Here is a 20,445-nt window from a genome sequence, read left to right as displayed (position 1 = left end):
ATGTCATTGTTGCCGTAACCCATATATTTGTTTCGACTTGTCATCGTTCTGTTCTTCAGGCGCTTGTCATTGCTTAGAAAAGATGTATTTTTAATAGAGGTCTGGTGGGGTTGGGGGATGCTGTGTTATTTTTTAAGCGTCCTTGATGCGGGACAAAAACAGTTGTAATAAGCCATTGATGCGGAACGAAAACAGTTGTGGTTCGTCATTGATGCGGAACGAAAACAGTTGTGGTTCGTCATTGATGCGGGACAAGCACAATTGTAGTTAGCCACTGATGCGGGACAATAACAGTTGTAGTTAGCCCTTGATGCGGGGCGTAATGGATGTGGTTGATTTGTATTTGAGATCTTGATACAGGACAACGACGGTTGTAGTTAGTTTGTAATCAAGTCCTTAATACGGGGCTAAAATGACAATGGTAACTTTGTTTAAGATCCCGCGGCATGGAACGAAATAGTATGTGACTAGTTATATCTAAGATATCACTACTGAAGTCCCTAATTAAGAGCCACTCCGACACTCTGTAAACTTTAAAAGCAAAATGAAGGAATTTTTGTTTGTAAAAAAGTATACTGCTATCGAAACATTCATGGTAAAGCAATACATTCCATGACAATAGTCCTAAAGAGCTAACAAAACATGTCTTTATGAGCTTTCAAATAGCGTTAATTTTATTTACTAACCAAATAGGTAATGGATACGGGAAAAGACATTTGACTGATGCCTTTGTATTTGGAAGGAAAAGAGTATCATCTACCCTCCTATGATAATAATACATAGGACATGGATAGGGATCACATACTACAACAGACAATACCACGACAGACATCGCGCTGGTTTGTGAATGTAGTCCTAGTAGTCAGTTAAGTATAACATACGGCAGCGCTATACACACATACGTAGTGAATATGGCTCTCTATTTATAAGTCAAGCCCAGGAAGAATTTGGATCAATCGCTCACACCAGAGACATCTGTAGAGCCAACTTCCCAGTTACAAACACCCGCGGAATGCAGATAGAAGGCAAGGTTGCGCTTGTGACGGGAGGTGCTCAAGGTTTAGGATATGCATTTGTACAAGCACTTCTCGACAAAGGAGCAAAGGTAAGAAATGTCAAGGTGTAATTGTCTGTCTGTATTATTATACAATCTAGGTCGTCATTCATTTAAGTTGCTGTTAAACTGACAATGCAGTGTTGTAACATTGATGTTGTTATTATTTACATGTTTCCAGTAGTATTGTTTGTAAGGCCACACACCAAGTCGCTTACAGCAGAAATAATCATACGTAGCCATGCTATGAACAATATAGAATACATTGATTTAACTAAGTATATTAAATTAATATATCATGACATCTACTACTATTGTAAGAAAGGCTATCATTACTATGATACAAGCAAAGAGGTCAGGATGAAGCATCAGATATCTGGGCTACCGACATAGCAGAATCACTCGCGTACAATGGAACTTCTCTACAAATCGATTGGTCCATTGTTTACATTTGGTAAAGATACTGAGTTGTTAATGTTCATGTTATGAGCTACAACCAGGAGGATTTCGGATTTTCGCATGGTCTGGCGTTTTACATCTGGTGTGCAACAGACGAATATTTTAAAACATTACTGGTTCTATTGATACACATTACAGTATATCTGCTGTGTTGTTTTGGCTCCGTTTGATGATAAAGAATAACAGACACTCGCCATATCTGTACCTTTAGCTGACTGAAACACGAGTTCTGTTTCTGTACTTACTCGTGACCCCCGAATTTTCGATTTCATCGTGTAGTGAGGATATCATTCCTTATTTATATATCAGCTGCTGTTTGAATACCACAAGAGAGTAGCAACATTCAGTATATATATATATACGTGTATCATGTATATAGATCTCCTATTCTGAAAGTCGGGGCCAAATGTACATACTTATGGGTATCGCACTCGATATAATTACAAAGATGTTCTGATAGCATTTCGAACACTCCAGTAACATTTCCTGCCAAGGATAGATTTAAATCTGTAGTTTTTGTACTGTATTGATCCCGTACGTATCATCTTCTTATACAGGCAACGAAATAACATGCAAAATTGAAGCTAGCAAGCACATTTCGTAGCAGACTTTATCATGATATATCATAATCACCGAACATACAAGTTTCAGGTATTACTTAGCGTATATATGTGGTCTTCAACCGAACCCGTTTAATGTTTTAGATGTCGTGTCATTTTGGTTCAAATGTATGAAATCTCTTTTAATGAAATTCTAATATAATGTAGTTTTGATGTACATATACTTATTACAATATTTCCTTTTTATCCATTATAACACATGGGCTTTTGAACATTGCAAGTTCATGCACATTCAAGATTGTTTGTGTATATTCATGTGATTAATCATTGTAAATGAGTTGTTCACAACGATTTGTCATCAAGAAGGTTGGTTATACATAGATAAACAAGGAGTACAGGGTGCTAAAGTGACATGACAGTTACTTAAAATGATAAATGTATGGCCGTGCACGTTTCATAAATCATATACAACCATATGGTCATCGTCACACCAGCATATTAGCAGTTCTTTACCATAGATTGCAGTCTCCAGTACGAGAAACACTGCTAATTATCTAGTTAAGATGCGACGCACAAAATCATGTACATCCAAAATAACATAGTAACGAATGATTGTAAGTCATCAACAAGTTACAGTTATTAAGATATATAACGGTGTTGGATATCCTTGTAATTGTGTATTTAAGTTTCAACACAAGCCATAAAGCATGTGGTGACGTGTTGTATGTATCCTTTAACATGTATCAGGTAGAGTTTACAAAACTTTGTCTATTGTCCGAAGCATATAATTGTGAAGTGTAATTGGAATTTCCATCACATCTGACATATTTTGACAACAAATACTGGCACTATCTTAACGTTTTTTAATCTCCTTTGTGTTACCTTACGTTTTTGTTTTGATAAATTTCCATGCAAAACGCGCACCTAAGCTATAGGTGCTGAAACATCCGTCACTCAACATCAAAACGATGCTAGTCAGTTAGGTTATGCTACACTGTCTTAAGTTTTGTTCATGAATAATTGTGACGAACACGTAGCTTTCTAATTAATTAGCGTAGCAGTAAAGTTTTACATTGTTATGTTGTCCTATTTTATTAAAACCATATATTATTTTCATCTGTAAAAGTAACTTGAGGTAATCAGTATTCAACCAAAGAATACAGCCTTATGTAATGTTGACTAAGTGTATGGCACAATAAAATAATGGGTAATTGGATCAATAAGTTGACTATTTAATCAAATGTACATTTAGGAGGTATGCGGATTATGTTGCTGGACATGTGAAAAAACTATGTCAGGTATTTGTAAGGATTTCGTTGTGTTTTGTTCGCATTAATTATGTTACAACAAAAATATGTCATTCATCTTGTTTAGGAGTGGCGACATCTACATTAATTAGGTTTTCCTTTACACAGGACAAACTCTTTATACTATAAGTAATTATGACGCAGCGTCACACCATTATGTTCTGTGTGACCATTGTAATATTCTAGTAAAACTAATATTTAGTTTATTATATTTATACGGTTCAGACGCAGTAGTTTTGATCCCATCTAAGCAGTTTGACAGTAATAATTATTCATATACCAACATTTTTTAACATCATTGTTCAGATAATGTTTTCGTGGGACTGCTGCAGTCGGCTTCCTATACCGGTCATTGTAAGTGTCGGGTTGTCTGTCTGTTTGTGAATGAGAGCTTACAAATGTGTTATCATCTTACATTTTTTTCTACTTTAATTTATACCTTGCCAACCTTTTCCTTCTTGATATCCATCTTTTCGACAGCGTTTCACTATGCACCTGAATCGGTACGTAATTGACATATTACGACGAAAGTTGTAAAATACACCAATAGGAAATGAAATAGCCAGATATTTTTGCAATTTTTCCAGACGGGGCTGTTCCTAGCACTTCATATATTTATATACCGAACACGGAAAGGTGTTGGGTCACCACGCACTACAAAGTACTGTATTATTTAAATGGTTTATTTGGTAAGCTAAGCGATGTTGACCACATCATATAATGCATGGAACATTCATCATATGAGTCGATACATTAGCGCTATTTTATACCCCACTTTTAAAGCTAACGTCGATAAGGTAACTTATTACACACAGACCCGTCTGTATTACCCAACATTGTAAATAATGGACACCATATAGCTGTCAGCCATATTATATAAGCCAAACGTCTTTTAAGAATAGCAATATATTTACTGCTCAATCTTAACCACCTCAGGTATTGACCAGAAGGTTATATCAGTATTATACATTTTGATTAATTTCAATTGTGTTACAAGTCAGATAAAATTTCCCCTTTAATTGAGGGATTAGATTTACACATCTCAATGAGGATAGAAGACAACTTGAAAACGCATAGAAAGTTAACTATTAATTATTTGTCGTGCGTACGGTTAACTTAACTACAATGATTAATTGGATATAATCGTGGAACATGACCGGCTTTATCAGCACAACTTTCATTTCCTCTATCATTCTTCATATCCATCATCGTCTTTTAACTTGTAGAAAGCAAATTGGCGTTCACTAGAATACGCATTTTGACCTATTCATTCAAACATTTTAATATGTATACATACAATGAATGAGTCAGCAAAAATTGGTATTCGAAATGACATTTGGATGGACCGACTCTTGTAATGTTACTTCCTGTCCTGTCTGAAGTGTACAATGCAGTGTTGAGACATGACCACTTCAAATATTACATTCTCGTGTAATACATTGTATATACAAATGTATTCAAGTCTATATTTTCTTTGTGGTGGAGGTCAAGGAGGGGGAGAAGAACTTCAAAATGTAAATGAATACTAATAAATACTGAGATGGTGCGTCACATTGATCGGGACACACAGACATCACCTCATTTTACATGTATATGGCGGAGAGAATGCATACATATTCACAGAATCTTAATCTAAACACAAACTCGATGAAATAGGGACAAAATAATGAAATATTGTAAATAAATGATATAAAATAACAATGGTCATTCATTTAAATAACACCGTCGGATAAATGTTAGTCCTAACATGTGCTTTCTGATAGACGTTTTTGTTTTAAAGGTTCCCTGATCTGCACTGTATAGAGATACCATAAAACCGTTTACAAGGCCCCTGATTCGTATGGACAATGTTTACGTTTAAGATAAGACTGTCAAACATCTATAGAGATTGAAAGTAAATTTGATTTTGTCCTTTGACAAGTACTTATTTTAACTCATACCACAGAGTCTTCAATACTGACTGACACCACTATTATTGAACGTGAAGTGTCACACCATGATAGGACCTTAATATAAAACAAAACCACATGTGACCCAGATGCTATGCTTTTATTATCTTTAGAGGTTTTCTGAAATCTCCACTGTTAACAGAGATACCATGTCGAGCGCATATAATCCTATGAAATATCTGTTGACACTTTTCGAATATTAAAGGTATCAAATATGTTGACGTCAGAATATGAAAGAAAATATTTACACATATGCATCTGGCAAAGCGCTCGAAGAATAAGACCTTGTGTGCCAGGTTCACTATGAGCGTCTTCTTCTGCTTCATCGATATTCATGTAGGTCATTGCCAGAAATGTCATGCTTTCAAAATGAGAACCATGTCAATAACATCTAAACCTCTATTGATTTAGGGTTTATCCAAATGAGATAGTGATATGTCAACGTGCATTTCTCGAGACCCAGATTTGAAATTGTTACTGTCAGGTGTCGGGTAATTTGGAACAAGCATTATAATACTATATTAGCTTCATAATGTAAACTTCACATAGGTCTGTAAAGCAAGTATACCAACATTGGGGTTTGGAAGATTTAGCCGGTGGCTTAATCGATCATTAGAAAAGTTTTATTCAGATTTCCGAATTAAGTGATTTAGTGTTACGGTACTACATGTTTATCTTCAGTAGACAAAATGTGTTTATCATGCACATCAAGTTTTTCATTTGGAGACATGATAAAGCACCATGTTACGTCAGCTTTTTAACATTAAAAAAGTCAGGCTCAATTCGCATGTTACACGCAGCGGTAATCGGGTTTCTCCATATCGTGACAAGAATGTAGATACTGTATACAGGTAATGAAAAAACATATCAGGCGTCTGGTAAAAGAATCACATCAACGTGTGCATTTACATGAAATGTCTCATCAAATACAATTTTTAAGGACAAAACAAAAACGTGTACTTGTATTTTTTCGCTCTCGTCAGACAGATTAGTCCTGTATTTGTTTCATGTTACTAACTAAACAGTCATTCACAAACGAAAGGAGTAAATTCGTGTGATCAAGCCGACCAAACTGTAGCGTCAATGGTGCGAGTAACCTACAATCACCACTACCTTTGGAAGTATCCGTGTAAAACTTTGTTGTTGTTGTTCATATTATGTACAAGTTTTACAAACTATGAATTCAGATCATGATTATGTTCACAAGTTTTCTTTCCTTCATATTTTTATGTAAAATATGTCATTAAACTGATGACAGTGTATTTAAGCTATTAGAAACACCGAATTTAGCATTGAGGATGTTGATGGTTTCTATAATAATTCCTTTCTATACCTTGAAGTCCTAGTGCTGTCCGACAGGTAACATTGGTATATTCTACGCCGAAATACCGCTAAGTTGGTTTTATTTCCTAAGGCCTTTCTAAATTACACTTTACTTTTGATCTTAGCGTTGACGGTCCACCTAATCGGGAAAGCTATGTGTTCTGTCCTCAAAACAAGACATAGTAAAGTCATTAAATTGGATCACTGCGTATTATACTTGAATTGGATGCAAAATGACGTGCGTGCATACCAATTAATTTTTTGTATTCACTTACTGTAAACAAGATTATAATAACTGAAATGATTGGGACACTACCGGACACGTTTACAATATTAACAAACTGAAATGTTACATCCTAGATACGATAGATATAACATCCATCCAAGCAATACATTATGGGCAAATGGTTTATCGGTCTGTTCGAATAACTTTTAAAACATAGTAGCAAACAAGGGGCAAGATACACCATTTTAGTGACTAGAATCGCTGTATCATTGTTTCGCTACTGAACCTTCAAACTTTCCAATTTCGACGCAGACTCACTCAGATATCAAAGGTAAGGTGGTGTGTAGAAACGTCAGGAAGGGATAAGGTCTTCAGGAAATAGAGATAGGATTAAGATCACCAATTCAGTCGCCTATCACGATCATGGAATGGAGAGGGCAGGTCCAGTGCAATTCTATACGCGGTAATAGAAGGTCAGTATATTTTAAGCAGTTATATAATATCGCGTTGTCGCGAAAAATAATAACCGCAATTGTTTTCGTTTCCAGGTTTGTTTCTGTGATATCAACACCAGTCAGGGAGAGGCCACTCTTGGAGAACTCTGTGAAAAATATGACAAGGAAAAGATTATGTTTAGGCGCTGTGACGTCACAAGTCAGGAAGACATGGAAGGTATGTCATAAATCTTATAAAGTTTTTAATGGATGGTAAATAAAATTGAACGATATCCATGGTATGAATACTAAGATTACCTAACTAATCACAAAGTGATGATAATCAGCCATCTGTACTAATTCCAGTAATATAAGTAAGATAGAGTATGCGGTACATTTTTATCACTACAGCAAAACACTGTTATAGGGTTTTTATTTCGCTCTTTAGACACGAAACGTTTCAATATAGAATTGTGAATACGTAGTCTGTGTTGACTTTAGTAATAAACAGCACCATCGATATGTATACACCTGTATATTGCTTGTTTCGTTCTGTATGCAAGTCCAAGTCATCTTAGAAGACATATTAATTTTGTCAAAAATCATTGAAAAACAGCAGACAGCTTTACTACACACAAATGACATTTACATGTTCCATATTTGGTGCAAGAAACGCTCATCGCGACAAATCATACCGGTTTTTCTTCATTTCGTTTGTGAGGTCTATGTTTATTACCAGTTTTTCTGTTACCTACTAGAAAACTGTAGGTATTCCATTTCATAAATCACATAAAATACATGTTGTTCGATGTCATTTCACTCTCCAAATCATTTATATAGTTATATGGTTTCAACTGTGACGTCACAATGCATTCTGCGAGAATGTGACGTCATCTCCTAACGTAACTATAAGTCACATGATATAACCATAACGAGCTCAGTAACTTTTATTTGATGCAGTTTATGATCTGTTTTCTTGACTAGTCACTTTGCCTGATAATTTAACTACGTAATTATTAAAAGAAAATTGTATTTCCTATCTAAACGATTTGATGTGTATGTATTACGTACAATTTGTATCAATGTTCCTTGACCAAAAAGAGTTGTGCATTCTTCACATTGTTCTGTCTCCACTGGCAACCACTAGATAGGCTTTGTAGGTCGTCAGAAACCGCAGTCAAGTATCATTATTATTTTCTAACCAATGAACATAATTGTTTACTGCGTTTGGCATCTGTCCATTCATAAATGTTTTTCATGACAGTAGTGTCTGTTTCCTGTTCACACGATTTACAAAGATAATCTGTGTACTGTAATGCTTTGTGATTCTACTGAAGGTGTAGTGAGGAGCGTGAAAGGGAGGGGTGTCAAATCCGAGATAGATTCAGCCTCCGATAAATTAAGTAACATGACAAGTCCTAGAAGGACGAAACAGCTGTATGATGTAGCATCACTGACGAGTCCTAGAAGGATGAAACAGCTGTATGATGTAGCATCACTGACGAGTCCTAAAAGGACGAAACAGCTGTATGATGTAGCATCACTGACGAGTCCTAGAAGGATGAAACAGCTGTATGATGTAGCATCACTGACGAGTCCTAGAAGGACGAAACAGCTGTATGATGTAGCATCGCTGACGAGTCCTAGAAGGACAATTTGCTATATAATGCAGCATCACTGACGAGTCCTAGAAGGACGAAACAGCTGTATGACGCCATCTAGTTTATAATTTTGCTCTACTGATGCAATTCAACATTTGTATGGCAAGGTGCTATTTACTGGCCATTCATATAATCATCGGAAATAACTCAAAACATGGAGAAGACGCTAGTTAGATATTGGAATAGGTCAGTGCTTTCAGATTCGATGTTTAATGTTAGATGTCAACAGCGGGGTCCCTCATAGATGATAAACATCAGTTAAGTTATATCCTGGGAAAGTCATCACCTTGTGAACTATTTCTTTTTTTCTATTTTGAACACAATTTAGTACATTTTTTTTCACGCAAATTTCAATATTAAGATATACAAACAACAGGTACTAAAACAAACAAACAAGAAAAAAACCCACCAAACAACCAACCAAACAAAGATAACACAATAATAGCTAAAAATAAAGTGAAGATCAGGTCTTTGTGTATTTTCTTTTAACTAAAACATGCTTTTAAGTGTGCGGTTTAATAATTGCACAGTAATGTATATACTTTAATAATGAAATACGATAATTAGAACTAACTGCGTGTAATAAGTACATTTATTGGATATTGAACATCGAAAATCCTTGATACGCATCGAAGAAGAACACGTGATAGTTTCACGTGCAGCAATTTTGAGTTGTCCGTGATAGCTGGCGCCAAATAGTCAACTGTTAAATATTCTGCGTAAAATCTGATTTATAAACTATTACCATGACATATCGAGGTCATGACTGGATATATCACTCACCGATATCATATGCACATGGATATTATCTGACCTCACTGACCACTCGAGATGAAGGTTATAGTGCTATCAAACAGGGGCGCAGTCCTATTGAAATGCTGTTTACTCAGCAAGTGGCTTTTGATGTATCTTCAACATTACTTTAATAAAAACATTTAATATTTGTAATCTGTCCACTACGATCTCCATTCCATGTTCAAGGAATTCCTTTATTTTCTGGTCGTTGGAAACTTTCTTTTCAAAGAAATTTAAACCTAACATGTGTATGGATTTGAAATATACTTTAGCATATTTTGTGAAATGTACAAGTCAAGAGAAATATACTCAAAAACTTGTTAGTTTGGTGGCAAAATTTTCTCACAGACTACTGGCATACCAGTGGGTACAAACTGTGCTGACTTATTTTTCTTTGCGAGGCTGAATTTACCGAAGAACTTACCAAAACACAGACACTGACTAGTAGGGAGTAATCACTAGCACTGCTACATGCCCTCATTGAAGGCGGGATTATTCGACCACCGTTTAACACACTGAGTGAGAGTATCGCTAATACAATAACAGAAATATAACGTTTTTACAGGACGCAAGATCTGATTTCATTCAAAAGAAATAAAACGTAGTTGTTTCCAATGAGGATGTCGTTTTTGTATGCGTGTGTCTGAAGATAAGGAACGATATCTGTCAAGTTACAAAATAGAGGTTTTATTCTACTAGTACCTCATATCAACAAAGTCGCTTGCCAAGCCATATCTATGATGATACCTAAAACAGGCGTATCTACAACGGCGTAAAAAAAACCCAGCCATCACCACAAATCTTACCGAAACTTAATATGTGTAATTCATTGAGAAAAATCTGAAACCTCGTGATACGTTGTTTGGAAAATATCCATGACTTTGTGTAGGATGTTTACAGTGGGCTTAGATAACACTGGTAACGAATGATAAACTGGTTTAGACAATGTATATTACTGCAAACTTAGTTATATTCGTGGTGCACAAATTTCAAAAGTGGATCCTCTATGGGCATTCAGGGGAAAGATATTATTAAGAAGTTTACTTTTGCATATTATTTCGTGGGTTAAAAGTAGCCAAAAATAATCGAACTAAAACTTTGGCGAACGTTTATTAGTTTTCAGTATGCATGTTCAAAAATTAGGACGATCCAGAATCCAATCCGAATCAGTAAACAAATTACCAAATTTATAAAGATGTAAAGCCAGAGTAGAAGCCAAGATAAATATAAAACAGTCAATGTTTACAAATAACCACGTCTCGCACCTGACCCCTGTAAATTTAACGGTAGGTCATCGCGAACCTCTCTTAAATCATGCTTATCCGACATGATCGTTGCACGATGTACACAGTACAGACATCAGTTTCTTCTCCGTCCTGAAACCGATTATATTGTATGTATACAAAGGGTGATTGACTGCTGCTTCCGTATTTACATATAATCATACGGTAGACTATAGCCACTAATATGTGTTACTAATATTTAGTATTCCTGAAACGTATATAATTTTGTTAAAAGAATTTCATTTTTATCTAAAGTAGGACAAATATAACAATGTATTGTTTGAGAACCTATCGTCGAATTTGTAATATATGGAAACTTAAGAATATTTTAAAGAGAATTTTAATAAAATAGTGTTTGCAATTACTGAAAATTTGACAGAACTACAATCAGCTGATTCGGTGATTTGTTTTTATAGAGATATATGTCTGATTCATGGGTAATGAAAACAAGGTATACATACATTGTTAAATTGGGTAAAACAGATGGGGAATGGAAGCCGAACTAGTATAAGATGAACGCAAAACCACACATCTTCGGTATTCCAAATTGCAGGTCCTGGCCAATAGAGAAAGAAAACATGGCACGAAGAATAAACATGTAGAGAGCATATGTTGTATTGTGTATATATGTACCTAGCATTGTCATCGACAGCGCGTGAATTAAATAATAACGATAACAAAAAAAAAATGAGGAAATGATAAAAATAGAATTCATACTGATGTTTGTATCAATGTCTATGTTAATAACCAGATAAAGCTATCACAACATTGATTCTGTTTCTCGATATATTTACCTAAAAGGTTCAAATAATCGTATCACTCGGGATAGTTATGTTTTAATGACTGCACTACTGGAAGGACGTGAAAATTGTATCTGTTGTCTCTTATTGCTACATGGAATATTTATGATTGATCTCTATTCCGAAAAATTTTCTTCATAATGTGTCCTTTTATACTCCCTCACGTTTTGTGGATAGTTTGCCTCCTTGAGGAAGACTTTGAATTCTGTCCCCTGGCTTCGACATATTAGAGCCTTTAAAAGCGGTAGTGGTATTTCACTATTAAGTTGGCTCGAGTTCTGCATTATCACAAATATGCTTACACGAGTATATCACAACCTCCTGAAAACAAAGGCATACAATATATTCACTCAACTCGCAAACAGCGTCCAATACTATTCTTAAATGATTAATTAATCGATTAGAAAATTCAAACATGATAGTTAAGTATGTTATTTTAGGGACATTTGGTCACTGAAGCTTTTTGTTTCATTGTCTGATTCTCCTTTTGTCGACTCGATTTGACAAGTGATAAGTGATAAGTCTTCCGTAACATATGTTGTTGACGAACTATACCTGGATTATATGCATTTTTTCTAAATTATAATCTTGTGCAAATTTATTCGTATGTCACTTTTTTCAAATTCTTGTAGTTAGAGATCAGTATTTGAATATTTCAATTTCATTTCTTTTCTGTTTGAGATTTTGCCTTCTGTTACATGCAAAGCAAAGTATCTGCTAGTGTACAACTCAGTAATTACCAGCCAGTGATGTGGTTTTACTTGGCAAAGAGACACAACTGTACAGAACAATACGCACTGTTGAATGATAAACGTTGCTTAGCGGTCAAATTAGAATGAGATCAAAACGCTCCGTTCATCTTTGTTTGCATGCAAACATCCCCCCACGTGAACCGAAAATGTAATTATCTTTTGTATATTATCAACACGGAATAGTGCTATCCTAAGAGCACAGCGATTTGTGTGTTTACCTGTAGATACGAGGGTCCCTTATCAATGTTCCACTAGACTTGTGCATTTTATCATTCGCAAATGTACCAGATTAGTAAAAAGATTCATCCCATGCAAAGATAAAGTTTCTTCCGAAAGCAATGTCCGTACTCCAATATCTTTGTTTATTTTCTGAATGGCTCCACTGATTTAGGGTTTTTCTGACGTGCTCTTACTTACTTCCGGAACAATGCCAGATTTGTTGTAGAATCGGTCGGATTTAACTTGTATAAACACACAGTTTGGGTGTCTGCATTATCTGAAATAAAGAGTGAAGGTAAAAAAGACAATTGGAATGATATTTCTTACATTCGAGAAAAAAAGCTACGAATATTGAGAATAAAACTGAAATTTCGCTTGCTGCGAAAATATACGAAACATATAACTATGTCTTTTTCAATTACCTAACGGGTCTATATGTGATAAATATAAGATATTTCATACTGATTACAGACGTTTCTTCCAGCTCAAAGGCTTTTTCTAATTGAACGGATAGAAATTTAAGATTTTTTTTATCACCTCTGAGCCCTTTATCAGTAATGAAGGGATAATTTGAATACATTTTAGTTTAGCATTGTTGCATTTCAAAGAGAAGATATAATTCTTTGGCGCCTGGATCAACAAAAGTTTGAAACATCGGGTTTACAATGAACACTCGGAACAAAATGATTCTGGAATTAGTAAAAGAAAAATAATGCATGCATCGACAATTTTTGTATAGAAAAATATCTTAATTCATCTACATCTTAAAAATTATGTTGAAAGTGAATTTGAAAATAGAATATATAGAAATTCTATGGAGGTATATAAGTTGGGTAGAATAATAAATTTGTTGTTTTTGTGGGTGATTAATTGAACTTAATTTACCACGAAGTCAAGCGTTCACATATTAACATTTTTTCGAAAAACAACGAAATTTGATCCTCTCGAAAATACATTATCTCACAGTATATATCAAACTTGGTATATATGTCACATTTGTTTTGTCCAGTTCACTTCCCCGTAAAATGGATCGCCTCGTGTTTCAGCATCAATATTGGATGGACCAGCTAGGTTGATAGCACCATCAATTACATGTACCTATACATCTCCCCTCGCGCATTTAAACGTCAACGGATACTTCGTCAGTCCGTCTTTGCAATTTTCAAATTTCTTGAAAGAGATTACTTGTTGTTAAGTTCATTAAAACTGAATACTTGAAAGAGAAAACCTTCTCCATTTTGAAAGATATCTTTTGATTTATGTGAGATTCGACATTTTATTAAATAGCTTTTGCAAGTGGAACGCACTTTATGTTGAAGGCTTAATTATTTCGGGGTACAAATACACAAATCTTACGTAATCTTTAGAAACATGATTCTGCTGCAAATTCTTCTAATTATTCATCATCGTATGTGTGTGACACAACAACACAATAATTTAAGTGATTAACCCAACAATTATAATCTCATTACGTATGTTACACAATTTTTTACTTCCATGGGTAGATATGACGTTTTCATTTGATTTCATATGCAATCCATTTAAAAATGCGGTTATGTTGGTAAAAGGTTTTGGAAGTTCAACTTTCGTTGAGAGTTTGCCTCGTCTAGTTGAAGAATATTCTATATTACAAAGGTCACATTGAAAACCAGCAGCTGTGAAACACATTTAATCAATAGCCGATATTGTGTATATTACATAACTTCCAGACCCGCTGTTTTCCATGTGATGAGTATCCCTTTACCAAGAATAACGGATGTGTTTGAGTTCATGTGTATGTGGTTGTCGTGTAGTTGCCGTGTGGCACTGTATCTATGTCATAACTAACATGTACTACCAATAACACTGCATCCGAGATTCCAATTACCTATAACATTATCCAAAATTGACAAAGAAAATCGCGTCTACGGCTACACTTGAAAAGAAACCTCGAGAGCAGTTTTGAGTAAGACGCTCTTTGAGATAAAGAAGTTATCTGGGGTCAGACGTTTAGTGTGCAAGTGTAATTACATATAACAAAAACCAATAATTTGGACAGAGAGATCTGCCAAGAAATGGTGCAGTGCATTAAACGCGCTTTGTTGCCGGTGCGTCTGTGTTGTTTATTTGTCTATTTACACGCTGCTATATGTGCAATAGAACTGTGAAAATAACTAGGTTGCATTACAACAGATAATGTATTCTGATGATGTAAACATAATTAAGGATACAAAATAATAAGATATCCTTTAAGTGAATAATTTTGCCATACCTAACTTGTTTTATAGAAAAAACACCTAATACTTTGAAAATGTGCTGATTGCATATGACAATAGTAGTCTCAAGGAACATGTAGTGATATTATTACATTTAATAAAATGTTATAATATATATACTCATCTATATTTCATATTTTGAGAGGTGTGTAAAACGAGTCAGTTTCGGTAGTGTAGTTGTACTCGTGTTGAAGATTGATATAAGCGTGTGGGCGGTCTCCATACAATGCACGTCTATATAGCAAACTATTTCCCGTACTGGTAATTCTGGTTTTAAATGTTGGTTAGATTCATGGAAATCTATGAATTAAGATAAAAGGCATCAGTTACACACAGAAGCCGAACGCCAAAAAAGATACATATGTATTTTGACATTAATTGTACAGCGATGCAACTGTTCAGGATCATAGGGGCTGATAACATGTCTGTAGCCCTCTGGATTATGTTACCCCAGAATAGTATCTGTGACCGAACCTCAAGTAGCTATATTATTGACCCAGTACAAAACCAAGAAGAAAAAAGTTACATGTAAACAAACATTGAAAAGAAGTTTAGAGTTTACAATCCAAGAACTTGTTAACACTAGTAAAATGTTTATTTGGCTTATGTTAATGACGTTGGTAAAGAAATGTACCGGAATGTTTAAGTAATAGTTCATTCTGATATATAATCACCTGTCTCCCAAACCGATTCGCTTATTTCAAATAGCACGATTTTCAAGAAAGGTACTGACAGCTGACAGATTAATTCACAGCGCTGGTTTTCAAGTGATGCAGATCAGATTATGAGGAAGTGTTCGACTGCCATAATGATTGCGTTATTAAATCATTCGATGCAACTTTATTTCCCCGACTTGATCAATATCTACAAAATAAGTGTCGATGTAGCAGCAGAGCTTACACTTTCGGAACACCTGGTCTTCTTTTCCTTGTACTTTGTCATCGGTCTCCATGTAAACCTTCCTTTTGCTCATATATATCTCTGTTTCATAGATTTTAACTTGATATGAAGATTCTGTTGATATGTCAGTTTTTTCATTGTTGTTTGTTTAGCGTAAATTATCAAACACCATCCATTATGGAGTAATCTCTTTCCACCGTCTACCCCAACAAGATTTGCTTATTGATACGTGAAAATGATTTGGACATTGGTGCTATAAATTTAAGCTTAGGCAGTTTTTATGATGATCACATGATAAAATTACGATTTCATTAAAAATTTCATATATATTGAAGACCTCTATTTGCCATCTAAATGGAGGTATATGTACATAATCATTTATATTACAACATACACTATACAATGTATGAATCTTAACTGTCATGCCTGTCTCTTGAAATGGTTACTACTATATATAGTTTGATTAAACGCTTTGGTAACATTTTTGATGTGGGCTTATCAAGATACATATTGTTTTTTGAAACAGCACATCCCTCTGTAGGTAATCAATAAGATGACTTGCTATCAATACATACATTTTCACTTATGATTCGATACCGCACCGTAAAACATGAGTGTTTAGTGTTCGTGGTTGTGAGTCACTAAGCATTAACAATTGTTTTGCCGATGCTATATTGTTTACTTGTTTTTACTTGTTTTTTGTTTTCGTTATTATGGACGTTGTTTTATTGATGTATCAAATATATTAAAATGAACAATTTCACGTTGTATTTTAGCTGACAATTTATTTACGTGAGATCATTATAACTGCTGAGCTGTATTGCTTTATATTTACTTTCTATGTTTCAGCGTTATTTAAAGCAACAAAAGAGAGATACGGACGAATTGACATCGTCTGTAACAATGCTGGTATGGGCGGAGAGTCATACCCACAATGGGAGAAAGTTGTCGACGTTAATATAGTACGTAGTGTTTTAGACAATCATACGCAGGCAAAATACAAAATCTATTGGAGATTTTACTAATTGTCAGTGTTCAATTATTATGAAAGGATATTAGATACTGGTGGATGTGTCATTCTGCATAATTACATGTATTGTTCTCTTATGAAGCCTTAATGATAGAAGATAATTCGAACATGAACGAAATTTCACAGGCTAATTAGATTTGTAAATAGCAGCGCAAAATTAAGATAAATCAGATTTAGAAATTGAATTAAATTTAGTTTTAATAAAATTTGAGAAGTTACTGAACATAGAAGTGTCATAATTTGTAATTGCAGAAAGGAATGACGCGGGGCACGTTTATAGCTGTTGAATACCTTCGGAAAGACAAAGGAGGAAATGGAGGCGTCATCGTCAATATCTCCTCTGCTGCAGGTACATACATATACGTACATTGAAACCTTTGATGATCCCGTCAATAATCCTATAGATATAATCCTGATATTATTATATGGATTTCTCGTCCACATTCTTAATCAGTTAACGTAGTAAAAGTTTTCTCATTCTTCTACATGTTTGCAACCATATAATTAAGATATGTTGATGTTGAACGTGCACATGTTTTGGGATTCTTCGACCAGAGTAAAGTGCTCCTTACTTAACAGTGTGCAGGTAATTACTCATTTTACTAAGGAGATGCTAAGCTGTTTACATCTTATGTATACAACATTTTCATATATTCTGTAAATGACACGTTCGCCTTGTTTATGAATTATTGTAGTCGCTGTAATGGCTTGACCGAATTGTTTATAAGAATGTGGTTGTTTACTAGTGTCGACATCCGCTGATGTTATCAACTGTTATCAATATATATCCCAATACATCTATAGCTGTATATCGATAATTATGCAAGAATATACAGATATCACTTAAGTTTATCATGTTGATGTCAATGCCACATTGTTCAAAGGGTGTATCTAATTCATCGTAACTATTCTTAGGGATAGGCATATACTTTAAGTAAAATTCGGATGCAGAGTAGGTTCGGTATTTGCTACTAGCTTGCGATTTTTTGTGCAAATTTATACACATGTCGAAAAATTCTAGGAAATATTTTTGGTCTAAAACATACATTTTGATATTTCAAAAATGTATCCTGATTTTAAAAGAGTAAAAACTGTCCAAACAAAATGAAATGTTTCAAACTAATTAATCACTGACGCACTGGTTAGTAATATGTAGGGTATACGCCATTTAAGATGTTGTTTCCGAAAAGAACGCATTGTATATATTGCTTATATCTAAGTCAGATTTGTTTTCGTACTTGTATCGAGAGAATGAAATAGTCCTACTTTTTTAATAAAGGGTTTCGCTTCAGGCATCTAGACACGCTCCATAGTAAAACAAAACAGCGCATCACAGGAATTGTGCAGTTTTGATGATCTACTTTTAGTAATGATAGGATTTTAAAGTGTTTGAATACATTTATATGAAACGAGTGCATTCAAAAGTAGTTTCGAGATATTAATGTACCCATGCTAGGAAGTTGATCCTTTCATGAACATGACAATGTATAATTTATACTGATTAGGGGTGGAAATGGATGTCAAGTAACCAGAAAAGACGATAACCTCGAATGTGATTATGATGTTAACCGCATCGTACTCACGTCATGACCGACTTGAGAACACAGATCATGTTTAAATAGTGTCAGTCTTATTAGGCATATGTCCGTGACAAACGCGTAAGAGGATTCAATGTGAAATTCAATACACCAACCAACCTACATAGCCTCCAGTATCATCGATTTGTCTGTCACCGAGAACGATATGATCTCAAAACAAATCTATACCTATAATTATAGTAACATATGTTATTAGTCTATGACAGCTTCAGGAGTTATCTAAATAACAATCTGGAAAGTACCTACAAAGAACATAATCATAATTCAAACTCGAATGCAATAAAACGATATGAACAAAAGAAAGACTTAAACGGAGACTCTTGAAAAGGTACAAGGAGAATAAGACCAGGTGTTCCGTAAGAGTTATCATCAATGACACCGTCGTGTAAAACCTGGTCAACCCACGTAATATTACATCTTGACTGAATTTATTTTCTCTGTTTAGTTCTAATAATATGTTCTGTTAACTTATAAGTTGATACAGACATTTGTTATTGTATTACATAACTATGTGGTGATATTTGCAATGTCTTCATCGCTATACCGCATAGCTTGGATAGGTCGCCATCTTGTTTCATAGGCTTCCGATAGGTCGTGTGTGTGTTTCCACATTGTCTTGCTCTGTGAAGTCTACTTTATTTTATACAGATTGGTGATATCAGCTTTTGTAACATAGTTTATTCAATTTCACATATTTTAATTTTAATTACGATAGTCAGGACAACACCCCTTTCGTTGTAAACGTACTACGACTCATTCTCGTCTTATCGCACTCGACGAGTCATACGTAAATTTCTAATTAAAACGGTACGACACATTTACTTAGACCATTTGACATTTTAGTAACATTCTTTGATTGCATAATCTCATATAAAAAAGTAATAATTGAAGAACTCTATTTATTCTTTAATTGACGAGTTTGTCATTCAACTATATTACATCGGAAACGACATTTCGTCCAGGAAAGAAAGGATTGAGTGTGAGAAATCTCAATTCCAACAACGAGGATTCCTTTACACACTTTGAGCACATGACGTGTTCCGTCACCATTTATGATACACAATTCAGACTGTGCGTCATATACAGGCCTCCCACTTCTAAACGGAACGGTCTCCGTAACAAACTCTTCTTTGATGAATGGTCTTCATATCTCGATCAACAGGTTGTAGCGCCTCGGGTGCTGATTATCGCTGGCAACCTGAATTTCCACTTGGATGATAACACTAATGTTGATTCCTGACGGTTCGCCGGAATCCTTGACTCCCGGGGGATGATACAACATGTGACAGAAGCTACCCATTCACATGGTCATACACTAGATGTGATTATCACTAGGGGAAATACTTCTCTAATCCACGGAGCAATTCTAGTGGCAGATCCATGTCTGAGCGACACTAAGGGAAACCTATCTGGTGATCATCTTGCTGTCTATGCCATACTAAATTGTGGTAAACCAAAACGTGCCAGAAAAGAGGTCAGCTTCCGGAAATCCCGCGAAATTTCTGTACCTGATTTCATCAAAGACATTCAGTCATCTTCAGTCCTTCAGACTACTGAGGGTGGAGGTGACTGTCTTGTTGAAGCATATAACTCTGGTATCGAGGCTCTGATCGAGAAACAAGCACCTCTTCAGACAAAGGTAATTACTGTCAGACCTAACGCGACTTGGTACAACGAACAACTTCGTGATGCAAAACAATTGCGGAGGAAGACGGAGAAACGTTGGCGAAAGACCAAACTAACCATCCATCGCCAGATATACAGAGAACATTGTTGGGCAGTCAGTTCACTACTCATTCAACGTAAGAAGGATTATTATTCAGGTAAAATCATAGAATGT

At 35.0% G+C, this 20,445-nt stretch overlaps 1 protein-coding gene across 1 annotated transcript; it reads left to right on the top strand.

Moving 5' to 3' along the window:
• The first annotated feature begins 979 nt into the window (after window positions 1-979).
• LOC132561161 (15-hydroxyprostaglandin dehydrogenase [NAD(+)]-like) lies at window positions 980-19,845 on the top strand. Its single transcript, XM_060225889.1, has 5 exons — window positions 980-1,105; window positions 7,427-7,550; window positions 16,827-16,939; window positions 17,260-17,356; window positions 19,568-19,845. The coding sequence occupies exons 1-5, from the start codon at window positions 1,013-1,015 to the stop codon at window positions 19,843-19,845; spliced, it is 705 nt and encodes a 234-aa protein (XP_060081872.1). The 5' UTR covers window positions 980-1,012.
• The last annotated feature ends 600 nt before the right edge of the window (window positions 19,846-20,445 follow it).

Source organism: Ylistrum balloti, unplaced genomic scaffold, assembly GCF_031769215.1.
Source record: "Ylistrum balloti isolate Yb309-2 unplaced genomic scaffold, AGI_CSIRO_Ybal_v1 Utg371158, whole genome shotgun sequence".
Classification (NCBI taxonomy): domain Eukaryota; kingdom Metazoa; phylum Mollusca; class Bivalvia; order Pectinida; family Pectinidae; genus Ylistrum; species Ylistrum balloti.
Note: the sequence above shows the minus strand (reverse complement) of the source record. Positions and strands in the feature narration are given on the sequence as shown.